At 42.9% G+C, this 12,820-nt stretch overlaps 1 protein-coding gene across 4 annotated transcripts in view; it reads left to right on the top strand.

Annotated features, from left to right (window-relative positions):
• Positions 1 to 12,820, top strand: part of Ttc29 (tetratricopeptide repeat domain 29) — a 190,534-nt gene that overhangs the window by 119,707 nt on the left and 58,007 nt on the right. For all 4 annotated transcript variants that reach the window (XM_021170294.3, XM_021170292.3, XM_029480810.2 and 1 more), the window contains 2 exons: positions 1,552 to 1,675; positions 9,751 to 9,979. In XM_021170294.3, the coding sequence (XP_021025953.1) occupies positions 1,552 to 1,675; positions 9,751 to 9,979 (353 nt within the window). The remainder of the gene's footprint in view (positions 1 to 1,551; positions 1,676 to 9,750; positions 9,980 to 12,820) is intronic.

Genomic DNA, 12,820 nt, shown 5'->3' with positions numbered 1-12,820 from the left:
GAGAGAGAGAGAGAGAGAGAGAGAGAGAGAGAGAGAGAGAGAGAGAGAGGCTGACTCATATCACTATCATATCACTGCCTTACTTATAACTTACTGTGTAGACAAAGTTAGCCTCAAATCATGGAGATCTTCCCAAGTTCTGGGATTAAAGGAGAGTACATCTAACATTTTCACTTTTTATACACTTTTTAGATGTTTTTAAAAGAGATTTATTGAGACAATTCATAAAACTATACTAATTCTCCCTTTAAATCCCACAACTCGGAGATTGTATTACATGCACAGAATTGGGTGGTCACGACTCCCTTCTGTTTCAGGAACTCTTCCGTTATGCTTTAAGGAAATCCTGTATGGGCCATTAGTTACCCTTCATCTCCCTCCTGCATACTCTGGCTGCCACTAGCCTACTGCCTCTGTCTTGGTTGATTTGTCCATTCTTCACACTGTATAAAACGAATACACAATGTAGAATCTTTGGTGTCTGACTCTTTTCACCTAGTATTTTCAAATTTTAGCTGGTTTATCATGTATCAGCACTTCATTTTCATGACAAAGTAATATTCCACTATAGGGACACACCACATTCTAAGTCATCATCTAACTGATGAACTTTTCAGTATTGTGCACTCGCTGATTATTATTCATAATGCTGCTCTGACATCAATGTGTAGATTTTTTTGTGTGTGGACATATCACTGTTTCTTTTAGTTGCATCCCTTGCAGTCAAATTTCTATACCATGCATATAACCATCTGTGGTATAGCATTTGAGGAACTTTCTGTTTTCTAAAGCAGTGGTGCCAATTCACAGTCACACCAACCATCCTCGAGGCTTTACAAGTCTGAATTTTCAACACATCTGTACCTAAGTCTCAGAGAGCATCAGGGAAGAGAGGATGGAAAGGCTGTGAGAGCCAGAAGACCGGGATGTCTACTGTAAGGTCGTGTCTTCAACAAATGACAAGGAAGCCTTACCCATGTAATCGTGACAATATGGCCACTTAAATAGGATCTGAAGAGTGGCAGGACCAGCTGACATGCTGACGTGGATGGGAGAGGAATCTCCCAAGGCCCACTCTAGACGAAGAGCTACAGGCTGCTGAGAGAGGGAGAATCAGCCTTCTCCAGGGACAAGCCCCTATATAGGTTATTCAATCTCAAGTGGTCAGCCTAAAAAAAAATAATACACATGAGCAACATTAAATGGCACAGCAGGCTATGTATGCATGTGTATGCATGTGTGTGTGCAATGATAATTAAGGAGGAAGAGGATGTTACTTTTCAGAGGGAGTGGAGGGGACATGGGAGAAGTTGGAGTGAGGAGAGGATGAGGGGAACTGGTGTACTTGTATAGAATTCAAAGAATTAACTTAAAAGGTTTTGAGCTTTAGCTCATTGCATACCCCACCAGCTTATGCCAGGTCTAACGAAATGTGTGTATTTTAAGTCTAACCATCCTGATCATCACCCCACATTCTCTACAGGGAAAACACAAAATCCCTTCTTTCACAATGATGAGATGGTACACTAACAGTTCCTCATTTTATTCTAGCCAAGGGGAGACAGCAGAAGCAATTAAATACCTGGAGAAGTTCGTGACAATTGCAAGAAACAACTTGCAAAGCCTCGATATGATTCGAGCGTGCACGATGCTCGGCGACATCTACAATGAAAAGGTGAGCGCCGTGCCCTCTGTGTGGAAAAGCTTGCTGAGGCTGAAGTCTGTCCTCTGCTTATACCCGCCATCCCACAAGTCAGTGTGGAAAATGGCTGAGACTGTAGGGTGTAGCACAGACCCAGGGCGAGGAGTGGAACTGAAAAGACCTCTTTTCTCCTCGTCTGGCCTACAGAGCTGTCTGGGGTACAGGCACCACCAATGGCGATCACTGCCATTCAGTAACTGACTGGGAGGAACAATGAAAAGAGTCAAATCCAAAGGCACTTAGTGAAAACTGTTGGCTCTTATAACCTTGCTCTGACACTCCTCTCTTGGTTCAGATTCTTAGTCTGTTTTAACCCAGTTGGGATGCTCCTTAGTAAGCCTCAACAGGAGAAGGAAAATCCTGAGAATGATTACAAAGGGAATTTAGACTGGGGGTTTTACAGCATCCCAGGAACCATGATTAGTAAACACACCAGATGTAATATCAGTTTTATTATCTTCCGTTGCCCAGGGTCTCCTTTCGAAACGGTATGGAAGAAGCCAGTTTCTCTGGTTATAATTGCTATTTTGATCATGAGTCAGATCCATCATTTTTTAGGGTAATTGTATTCTCCAACTGTGTTCATGCACTCTGTGTTAATCTGAGTGCCTGGTGATTAAAAGCACACTGTGGTATCCCACCGCTTGGGTGACAAGCCCAGCTCCCTCACTCATGAGATCTGGGACCTGGGACAAGTTATTTACACTTCTGGGGGCTTTGATTTTTTTTTTCATCTTGCAAAGTTTTTTTCATCTCACAGGATGGGAGGAATAGTGGAGGGCAGTAAACATGACAAGGTGCAATGGTGTGTGTGTGTGTGTGTGTGTGTGTGAATGTGTCATGATGAAAGCCATTATTTTATATAGCAACTAAAATGTTAATTTAAAAAAATCAGCACTAGGGGGCTTGAAAGATAGCTCAAAGGTTGAATCCTTGCTGTTCTTGCAGAAGAGGCTTGCTTTCCAGCACACATACCAGGTAGCTCACAAGTATTTATAATTCCAGCTCCATGGGATCTGACACCATCTTCCGGCACCTGAATACAGGTGATACACATAAACTCACATAGTCACACACACACACACACACACACACACACACACACACATACACGCAAACACACACATACACACATAGGATAAACAAACAAACAAATAAATGACTGGCTAAGTCATTAAAGTGTGTGTTTTGCAAGCATAGAGACCTGATTTCAGATCCCCAGCGCCATGTTCAAAACAAGTAGATAGCACGGGACCATAACCCCCAGTAATGGGAGGACAGGACAGGTAGGTCACTGGAACTCCTTGGCCAGCCATCCTAGTGAAATCAGTGAGAGAGACCCTGCCACAAAACAATAATGTGGGAAGTGGTCAAGGGAGAAACTAGATGTTGACCTCTGGCCTACATACATATGTTCATACACATACATGAACATGTGCACTGTTCATGTGAACACAAGTATACACTACACACAATATAAATACTGAGGGGAAGAGGAATTGAGTTAGTAGGGGCAGCAAGTTGGAACATAGGAGTCTAGCAGGAGGAGTGGGTGTGCTGCTGTGGCTGTGTCATAAGGTTCTCTGTTCCAGACACCTCAAGAGTTCAACTCACTTCAAGTCCCCCAGAATAAAAGCACTCATAACATTCCAACCCACACTTGTAACCACTGCAATGTATTTTAAGAAAATGAGTTTGAAATTCATACACATGAATGACAGTCAGTTTTGTTTTCTCTGTTTTGGGAATAATTCTTGCTAGCGGTCATGTCCTCTCGTTTCTCTCAGCTCCCTGTTGCTCCTCTAGTTCCTCTGCCTTCCCCAGGTGAAGAAGCCACCATCCCAGCAGCAATCCTACACTTGATCTTAGCCAAAAAGCCAAGAAGCGATCCCAGCAGCAGTTCTAAAGGATTTAGAATGGGTTGTTCACAGCACAAAGACACCAGAAGTAGCCAATGTGCAGACCATCACACCATTTCTTTCAATGCCCAGAGACTGCTGTGGAAATCCTGTGGAAGGAGCTTTTAAGGCCTCCCGTCCTCTTGGTTCCCACCCCCCTCATCTCTCCCCTGCTGTCCTGCTTCCTCCTTGAGGGACAGCCATCTGTGCCTGGCTCTGCTCCCTCTGTCTCCCACTTTGCTTTCCTTCTGTCTGCCCTCCATGCCCATACCCCAGAATGTTCTGTCTCATGCCTCGGCTGCTGCCCCCACCACATGGACCACTTCTCTGTTGGTCCCCATACTGGGCTTTAGTCTATTTTTCAGGACAAGGTGGTGAGCAAGGATGCCAAGACTCACCAAGGGAACTGCTCCCCCCACATAGCTGAATTGACACAGTGAATCAAAAGACACCAACAGACTCTGTAAAAGTATTGCAATGCTATCTATGGCTTTACCATCCACCAAACACCTTGGACACTGAGACGCAGTATGGCATGAATACCACGTGTCAGAAAGACAAGGACAATGAGACAAACAGGAATAATAGCTTCATGTTTTCATTTCCTCAAGTTTTGCCAGGTGGTTTTAATGACACAACTGTAATTTTATTATCTGGTGTTGATGCTTGAAGAAGAGTTTTTTACCCAAAGACAGTATCAACTACTAAAAGCTAACTTTTATTGATTTGTCCTCATTATAATACTTGAAGGATTCTGGACATTCCTGACATATCATGAGAGGTGAGACCCTGTCTGTAGTTATTGTTTTATTGCCCGACCTAAGATCAGACCACTTGGGAAAGCGTTCCCTCGCTTCTGAAACCCCACACTTCTCTCTCATTTCCCACAATATCAAATCACTCAGAAAACTTGCCCTGAATCCTTAAAAACAAATCAAACGCCACTTCCAAGATCCACCTTCCTGTAAGATCATCCATCAGTGTGCCCAGTGTGAGAGGGCCCAGCTCTCTGTGGATGGGGCCACCTGAGACAGGGTCCTGGCTTCTATAAGAAGGCTGAGACTTGAGGAGGAAGCCAGTAGGCAGCATTGTCCCACGGCTCCTGCTTCAGGTCCTGCGGACAGGAAGCTGCAAGGGGAAAGAAATACTTTCCTCCCCAGCTTGATTGTTGTCCTGATGTTTAATCTCAGCAATAAACAGTGAAGTAGGACATCAACCAGCTCCTGTGCCTTGTCTTTTCTGATGCCCTGCTGCTCCTGCCACTGGTCTTAACGGTGGTGTTAGCAACAAGTTCCAGAGTATAATGTTCTAAGACAGAAGCTGAGGAGCAAAACTGTTATTTGAAAAGCACTGTAATTGGCATATTCTGTGATAATGGTTGTGCTTTTATAATTTAAATTTGCACATCTTAAAAATAGTCTTTATGGGATCTGCAACATGATGGAAGAACATGATGAACTGACCAGTACCCCGGCGGAGCTCTTGTCTCTAGCTGCATATGTATCAGCCATCACTGGAAAGAGAGGCCCATTGGACTTGCAAACTTTATATGCCCCAATACAGGGGAATGCCAGGGCCAAAAGAATGGGAATGGGTGGGGTATGGGGGACTTTTGGGATAGCATTGGAAATGTAATTGAGGAAAATACGTAATAAAAAAAATAGTCTTTATAGAGGAATGAATATAGAAAATGTACAACATTTACACAGTGGAGTACTACTCAGCTATTAAAAACTATGAATTTATAAAATTCTTAGACAAATGGATGGATCTGGAGAATATCATCCTAAGTGAGGTAACCAAATCACAAAAGAACACACATGATATGCACTCACAGATAAGAGGATATTAGCCCAGAAGCTCAGAATACCCAAGATACAATTTGTAAAACACATGAAACACAAGAAGATGGAAGAACAAAGTGTGGATACTTCTATCCTTCTTAGAAGGGGGAATAAAATAACTATGGAAGGAGGTACAGAGACAAAGTTTGGAGCAGAGACTGAAGGAATGACCATCCAGAGACTGCCCCTCCTGGGGGTCCATTCATAAACAACCACCAAACCCAGACACTATTGTGGATGCCAACAAGAACTTGCCCACAGGAGCCTTATATAGCTGTCTCCTAAGAGGCTCCACCAGTGCCTGGCAAATTGGACAGAGCACAGGGTCCCCAATGAAGGAGCTAGAGAAAGTACCCAAGGAGCTGAAGGAGTAACAACCCCATAGGAGTAACAACAATATGAACTAACCAGTCCCTCCCCCACAGCTCCCTGGGACTAAACCACCAAAGAAAATACATGGTGGGACCCATGGCTCTAGCTGTATATGCAGCAGAGGATGGCCTAGTTGGTCATCAATGGGAGGAGAGGCCCTTGGTCCTGTCAAGGTTCTATGCCCCAGTATAGGGGAATGCCAGGACCAAGAAGCGGAAGTAGGTAGGTTGGGGAGCAGGGGAGGATGGAGGGGATAGGGGGTTTTCAGAAGGAAAACTAAAAGGGATAATGTTTGAAATGTAAATTAAAAATATATAATTAAAAAGAAAAAATAGTCTTTATCATAGTGGTGCATGCTTTTAATCCCAGCATTCAGGAGGCAGAGGGGAGTGGGTCTCTGTGAGTTTGAGGGCAGCCTGGTCTACAGAGTAAGCTTCAGGACAGTCAGTCAGATCTACACAGGCAATCCCTGTATATTTTATATATTTATATAAAATATATATGTAATATAATAATAATAAATAATAATATTAATCTTTATCTTAGTAAACATTTTATTATAAAATCAGGGAGAATGGGCTTCCCATGTCACTCCAGGATGCCAACATGTGATCTTTTGGTGGAATGTTAGTTGAAAATCTATAATTAATATAAAGTGGCCAAATGAGAGTGTTTTAGGGGACATAATCAAGTATCTGCCCTTATGAAATTTCCCACTCATTCATAAGATCTAAAAATCACAGTTAAAAGAATGGTAGTTCCTGTGTTAAACTAGCAACAATAAAGAGCCAGTGAAATGGATCAATGGGCCACAGCACTTCTGCACAAGCTGAGAGCCTGAGTTCAAGCCTCCAAACCCCGGTGGGAGAAAACCACCGATCCTCGAAACCTGTTCAATTCCACATGTATTCCATGGCACATGCAAGCCCACAGTCACAGAGAAACACACACACACACACACACACAGAGAGAGAGAGAGAGAGAGAGAGAGAGAGAGAGATTTGCACTGAGTGCTGAGAAAACACCCATTTATTTTGAGTTTGTTTATTGCATAAGTGACTTTTTAAATGAGGAGGAAGACCTGATAGAAAACAGAATAATGCATGAAAATTCTATTATAACCATTGTTTCCAGGCCTGTGATGTCACTGAGGTCTTACTCTGGAATTGTCAGGGATTTTTCAGAACATTGGTTAAAGTTGTCTTCTCGTGAATGCATTGCTACATCTATAATTTGCAGCACAGTCCTAAGCTTATTCTTAAGACTGTCATAACTGATTTCTAGAATCATTAGAAATTTATAATAGAGATGACTTGAAAACAAAGATGAACTTTCAAAGAATTAAGAATCTGGAAATACAGTAGACATTAAGGAAAACTCATTCCCAAAGGTATGTTTTTTTAAAATGATAACATTTGAAAAGAATGAATATTGCATGTACTTGACAGCGTTTTAGAGGATTCTTCATTGGTTTATAACAGCTGGTTGTGTATCCAGAGTTGGATACAGGCACAGTTTGAAGGGAGATCAATTACCTAACAGTAATTCTGGTTTAGGGAGGAAAGGCACTTGGGTTAAATATGTCCCAGTCAGCATTTGAAGCTTTACTGCTTCCTCAAAATGCAAGCTCCCTGTCCCTCCTCCTCTTGTTGCTGAGTATCACTGGCTGCCACACAACCTCACATACAGTGACTGTTCCATGACTGAGCAAATGAACCCATGAGTTCGTTTTAACATGTCTTGAAAAATCCTGGAAGTTTGGCCACTTATTTATAGCCCTTGGTTTCCAAATTCAAACTCTCATCTGAAATCAATAAACAGCTCAGAAATATCGCAGGAGCAATTAGACACTGCAATTTTATTTTGTTTTTTAAGGCTATCTTTTGCCAAATTGGGATTTTTTTTTTCCTGTAGTTTGTCCTTATCTATCAAGATAATCTGTCTTCATCATCCTTAATATTTGTCATGGTTCTCAATCATATATAATTGGCATACAGATGCAACCTTTGACATGGTTTTAATCAAATCTTTGCTCATTATAAATCCTGTTTTATGATAATAATAGGAGACTGAATCGCTTACAGCAACAAACAGTTATTACTTACACACTATAACGGGACTCCACATCAATCAGCAACCTCTGCAGAAGGGACAGTTTAAGTAGGGAGTCCACCTAGTCTGCCCTGTGGACACAGGACATACAGTGTTACATGTGCTGCACGTTAAGAGTAGCCACTCCTGGCTTTGGCAAGGACTTTCTTATGACTGCTCATCAAAATTGCAGAGAGGGCTATGGAGTTGAAGCTGCTTCTGTCTGTGCTGGTGTGTGGCATGAAAACACCTTCATGGTGGTTCTAATTCCCATTTCTTTTACAAGGTATGGGAATATGACTTAAAATCCTTACTGCAAAACATTTTTTTCTATAAACGATTCTTTTGAAACGAGTGTTCAATTATGTTTCAAACATCTCCTGTGTATGTGTGTGTGTGTGTGTGCGCGCACACACGTGTAGCTGTCTGGGTACATATGTGTGCATCTTCACATACATGTGGAAGCCAGGACTTGAAGTCATGTATCTTTCTCAATCTCTCACATGGTTTACTGAGGTGTAGTCTCTGCCAGAACCTGGAGCTTGACAATCTGATTAGTCTAGCTAACCAACCTTTTTTGGGGATGCCTGCTTCCACCTCTAGAATCCTGGGATTTCAAGCAGGCTGTAGCTTTCCTTTAACTGCTAGGAACTCAGACTCCAGGACTCCTGTTTGCAACACAGGTAGTTTATCCACTGAGCCTTCCCCAGCTCCCCTGTTTATTTGGTTTTATACTTATTTACAGTGTGGGTTTTTTAGTACATAGGAACTGTTGAATGAACAAATCAGGGAGATTAACATTCTTTTTTATCATTTCTTTGGATTTGTGTGTGGAGCTTTTGAGGGTTTCCTACTGATTCCCGGGGTACAGACAGGCTGGTGTGAGAAGCAGGCTGCTGCTGTGATGTGGAACCACAGTCTAGATAACTAGACCTGGGGTTCACACAGCTGTGGAAGTCATGATGAAGAAGAAGAGATAGGAACCCACAAAGCGCCTCTGTCCTCAATAATCTCTGTGTATAGGTCACACTGGAAACAATTTCCTCCTTTAAGGGGAATCAATCCTGTGTGTGGATTTTTAGGAGGCTTGGAGGAGATAGGAGATGCTGTTTCGTCGTCCTCAGAGGTGACATGTGACAATTAATGACATATATGAAGCACTTGATACTAGCCTTGATGCTTCTGTGCACAAGGCAAATGCTATTGTTTGAACAGTAACTTTTAGGCTAGATAAGGAGAACCACAAAAGAAAAGAATCTTAAATTTCTAAAATTCGAAACCCTAGAGTGAAGTTAGCAAAGGCATAGATGTTTCAACAATCTTTTCCTTTGTTTCAGCCATATATCATGATCACATGTTTTAAATGTAGATTCTCCCACGTCCTCAGCTAAACAATGGCAGGTGCGTTTAGCAAAGCTAAGCAGTGACCCTTAGCACCAAAGATATGCATGCGGGCATCAGTTCCTGCTACTGGCTTTGCATCAAACGCCCTCTTGCTTCAAATGAAAACAGAAGTCAGACAAATATATTCCACTGGATAAGTACAGCGATGGAATCAGCAATATTCCGTTGAAATCAGTGGCATTCAGTTCACTTTCCTGCTACCTCTACCTGCCTCCGCCCTTCCTGTGTTTCAGCTGTCGATCAGCGTAATGACTAAATTAATTTCAAGATTCAGCCCAACAAGTGGCCCCTTCTCACAGAAAGCAGCCTTTTCTGACAAAAAGCCAGCTTGCCAGCTCATCCTCCTCAGAAATGCGTGTGCTGAGGTGAGGGAGCAAATCTGTGACGTGGGTAAGGTAAGAAATTAGAAAAGTGACTTTTATTCTCTCTTTCCCACTAGGGGCAATATAGCAAGGCTTCCGAGTACTTCCAACAAGCTTTCAGCACCGCGATGGAGCTCATGAAAACAGCGCTCATGGATGAAACCAAAGTCCACTACGGGATAGCCAGAGCACACCAGATGATGCTGACGATGAAGGGTTACATCGAATCTGCCGACTCGAATGGCCTCAACTGCCTGCTGGCCTGGAAGGAGACTAGAACTCAAATCGAGTACGACCCGATTCTAGGTAAGGCTTCGGCTTCCAGAAACGCTTTAGATTTTGTGTCATTCTTGGTGGCTAGGGCATTTGTCGGAAAGATTTATTCACACGTTGGTGACCTGAACCTTGCTTGGTAATTTTGTCTTTGTTCACTCATTACTACTTGGAGGCTGGGCATACTCTCCTCTCCTATCGTACTGACGAGGTTAAGAGAAGCATAAAATGTCGGGAGCGGTCTGCCCTACAGACCCATCAGTCCTCACTGTTCTCCCAGTAATCTTAGAGGTCACGCTATGCACCAAACAGTTGTTAGGAATAATTTACAACAAGAAGTAAGGCGTGTACAATCAGCTTATGGTTTTTAATAATATCCAGCCATACAGCATATAGATGAGAGCATCTATAAAGAGACACTAGTACGTACGATGTACTCTACTGATAATACTATTTTTATTATCTTGAATTTGCATATCTGGGGAATATTTTAGAGCAGTGTCTCTTCATACTGCTTTGTCTTGGGAATAATTATTTTATTATAAACAACCAGGGTGTGCGTAGGGATCAGTTTGGAAAGTTAGCATCATTAGACCTGAGGGGTAAAACTCAGGCCCTCAGGCAGAGTGGCCAGCGCCTCTACCCACTGAGCTATCTTGTCTACCCTGAATACCAAACTTAGATTGAGAGGGGGCAAGGGTTTTTTCTGTTTGTTTCCACCATAGAATAAAACAGTAAATTCAGCAGGAAAGACCTTACAAATGTGTGTTAGTAATCCCCGGTTAATGCTGGGGCCTCGTGAAATGGGGACAAACTTCCTTCCAAGTCACACAATAAGATGATGCCGAAACTTGTAAGCACTTGGCGTGTGAAGTTCCGTGTCCTCAACTGCCCCAAAATATCCGAAAGTAATCATGAGTTGGCCACTTGTAGAAGTCAGCTCATTGTCAGATACTTGAGAGTTCATTCCACACAGCCTTGAGTTACCTAAATCCTAGACTTTGGCATCTTATGACTGGAACATCAGGAACTAGTCCTGGGGAATGATCCCTGTTAGCTGGCAAAGGCTCAGTCTGCAGAGGATATGTTGAGCAGATCAGGGTCTCAGGTTTGTCTTAAATAAACTCTCACCATCCTGATGACACTGAAAAAAAATATTCTCCCAGGTAGAGGATGGGCAGGCGAGGGGAGCAGTCCTCTGATAAGATCCAGGCCTGTCAGTGCCTTGTTTTCTGCTTTTGAAAACCCTTCTGCTTTTGTTCATCCATAACTCTTACATTTGTAGCTCTTTAGTATTTTGTTTGTTTGTTTGAGAGGATCTATTTTCTTCTGAAGGGCTTGGGTGCAGAAGCAAATTGTGCATTCCCCAGTGTGGTTCAGATACTAAATCTCCCTGAGGTCTGTGTGGTGGAGGATGTGGCCTTCCTCAGAGTACTGTAGAAATCCTGTCCGTCTGTGCTTCATCTCACACAGCTCAGAGCTCTGTGCAGAGATGAGCTATGCCCCTGCGGAAGGGAGACATAATCATCGTTCAAACATACATACACAAGCACTGGGTTCTCATCCCACGGACACATTTCACATTGTCAAGGGGAGCTTCTCTGCTTCGAGATAAAACTGATGGGAAATTATTAAACATGCCTTTTGCATATGTGTATTTTAGTTCAGAGTACACTAAAATCTGCCTTAAAATTCTTTGAGAATATTCTTCATTTTTATTTTGCTTAAAACTCCTCACTGGCTCTTCACTGGGTTCTGATTTAAGATCTCTTGATCTTTCTGAGCGTAGTTCATTCCTGACCAGTTCCCTACGCACACTCCACCTTGCACACTCCACCCTGCACACCCCACCCTGCACACTTCACCCTACACACTCCACCCTACACACTCCACCCTGCACACTCCACCCTACACACTCCACCCTACACACTCCACCCTGCACACTCCACCCTACACACTCCACCCTACACACACTCCACCCTGCACACTCCACGCTGCGCACACTCCTACTGATCATCTTCCTTTTAGCTCAGTTCAGCCAGGAGAATGTCACTCCAGGTGCAGCCATGTCCTTAAATGAAGACGCCCAAAGCCCCTCCCACTTGAACATGTTCTCTTCTCTAGTCTCAATGAATGGCATTTATTTCTTTCCAAGCCATTTCATTTCACTTTGTACCATGGCCCTTTTTTTTTCCCTCTCTCTCTCTCTCTCTCTCTCTCTCTCTCTCTCTCTCTCTCTCTCTCTCTCTCTCTCCCTCTAACTAACTGCCCTAGTAAGAGCATGGGTTTTTCAAACACACATTCCAAATTCTTGATACTTTCTCAGAAGGAGATATGATATTTGACACCTACAAGGTCCCAAGTAACTATTTAAATAAGATAGTATTCAGGGTGCATCCATAAGCCTGACCACATGCTGGTCTACACAGCACCATTTAAACACATGCGCAGTGCTTCCTGGGGAAGCCTTGGACGCCACAGTATTTGGACTCCCATCCAATTACCACATGAATGAAGGAAGGTGCTCCTTAAACATGATGTTGACAAAATGAAAAAGTACAAAAAATATTATTTGGAAATCTGAGCAGCTTTTAAGTTTTTGACTTTCGCCTTCCTTGTAGGAAGAGGCATCTTTACCTTTAATCTTTCTATTGAAAGTCCCGTATATTCAGAAAGGAAATCCAGATCAAAGATCTGAAAGATGCATTCTGAAAGCTGCGCAGCTATTGGCGCCTTGGAGACTTCCATCCTCCAAACAAATCATTAGCTCAAAGAACTGCCAATACTCTCTTAAGAGAGAACACGACCCACTAAGGGAATTGAGCGTGAGAGCCCCAGGTCTGCAGATGAAATATGATGGTGACTCACCAGAAA

The sequence above is a fragment of the Mus caroli genome, unplaced genomic scaffold, assembly GCF_978045245.1.
Source record: "Mus caroli unplaced genomic scaffold, Mus_caroli_1 scaffold_10, whole genome shotgun sequence".
NCBI lineage: Eukaryota > Metazoa > Chordata > Mammalia > Rodentia > Muridae > Mus > Mus caroli.
Note: the sequence above shows the minus strand (reverse complement) of the source record. Positions and strands in the feature narration are given on the sequence as shown.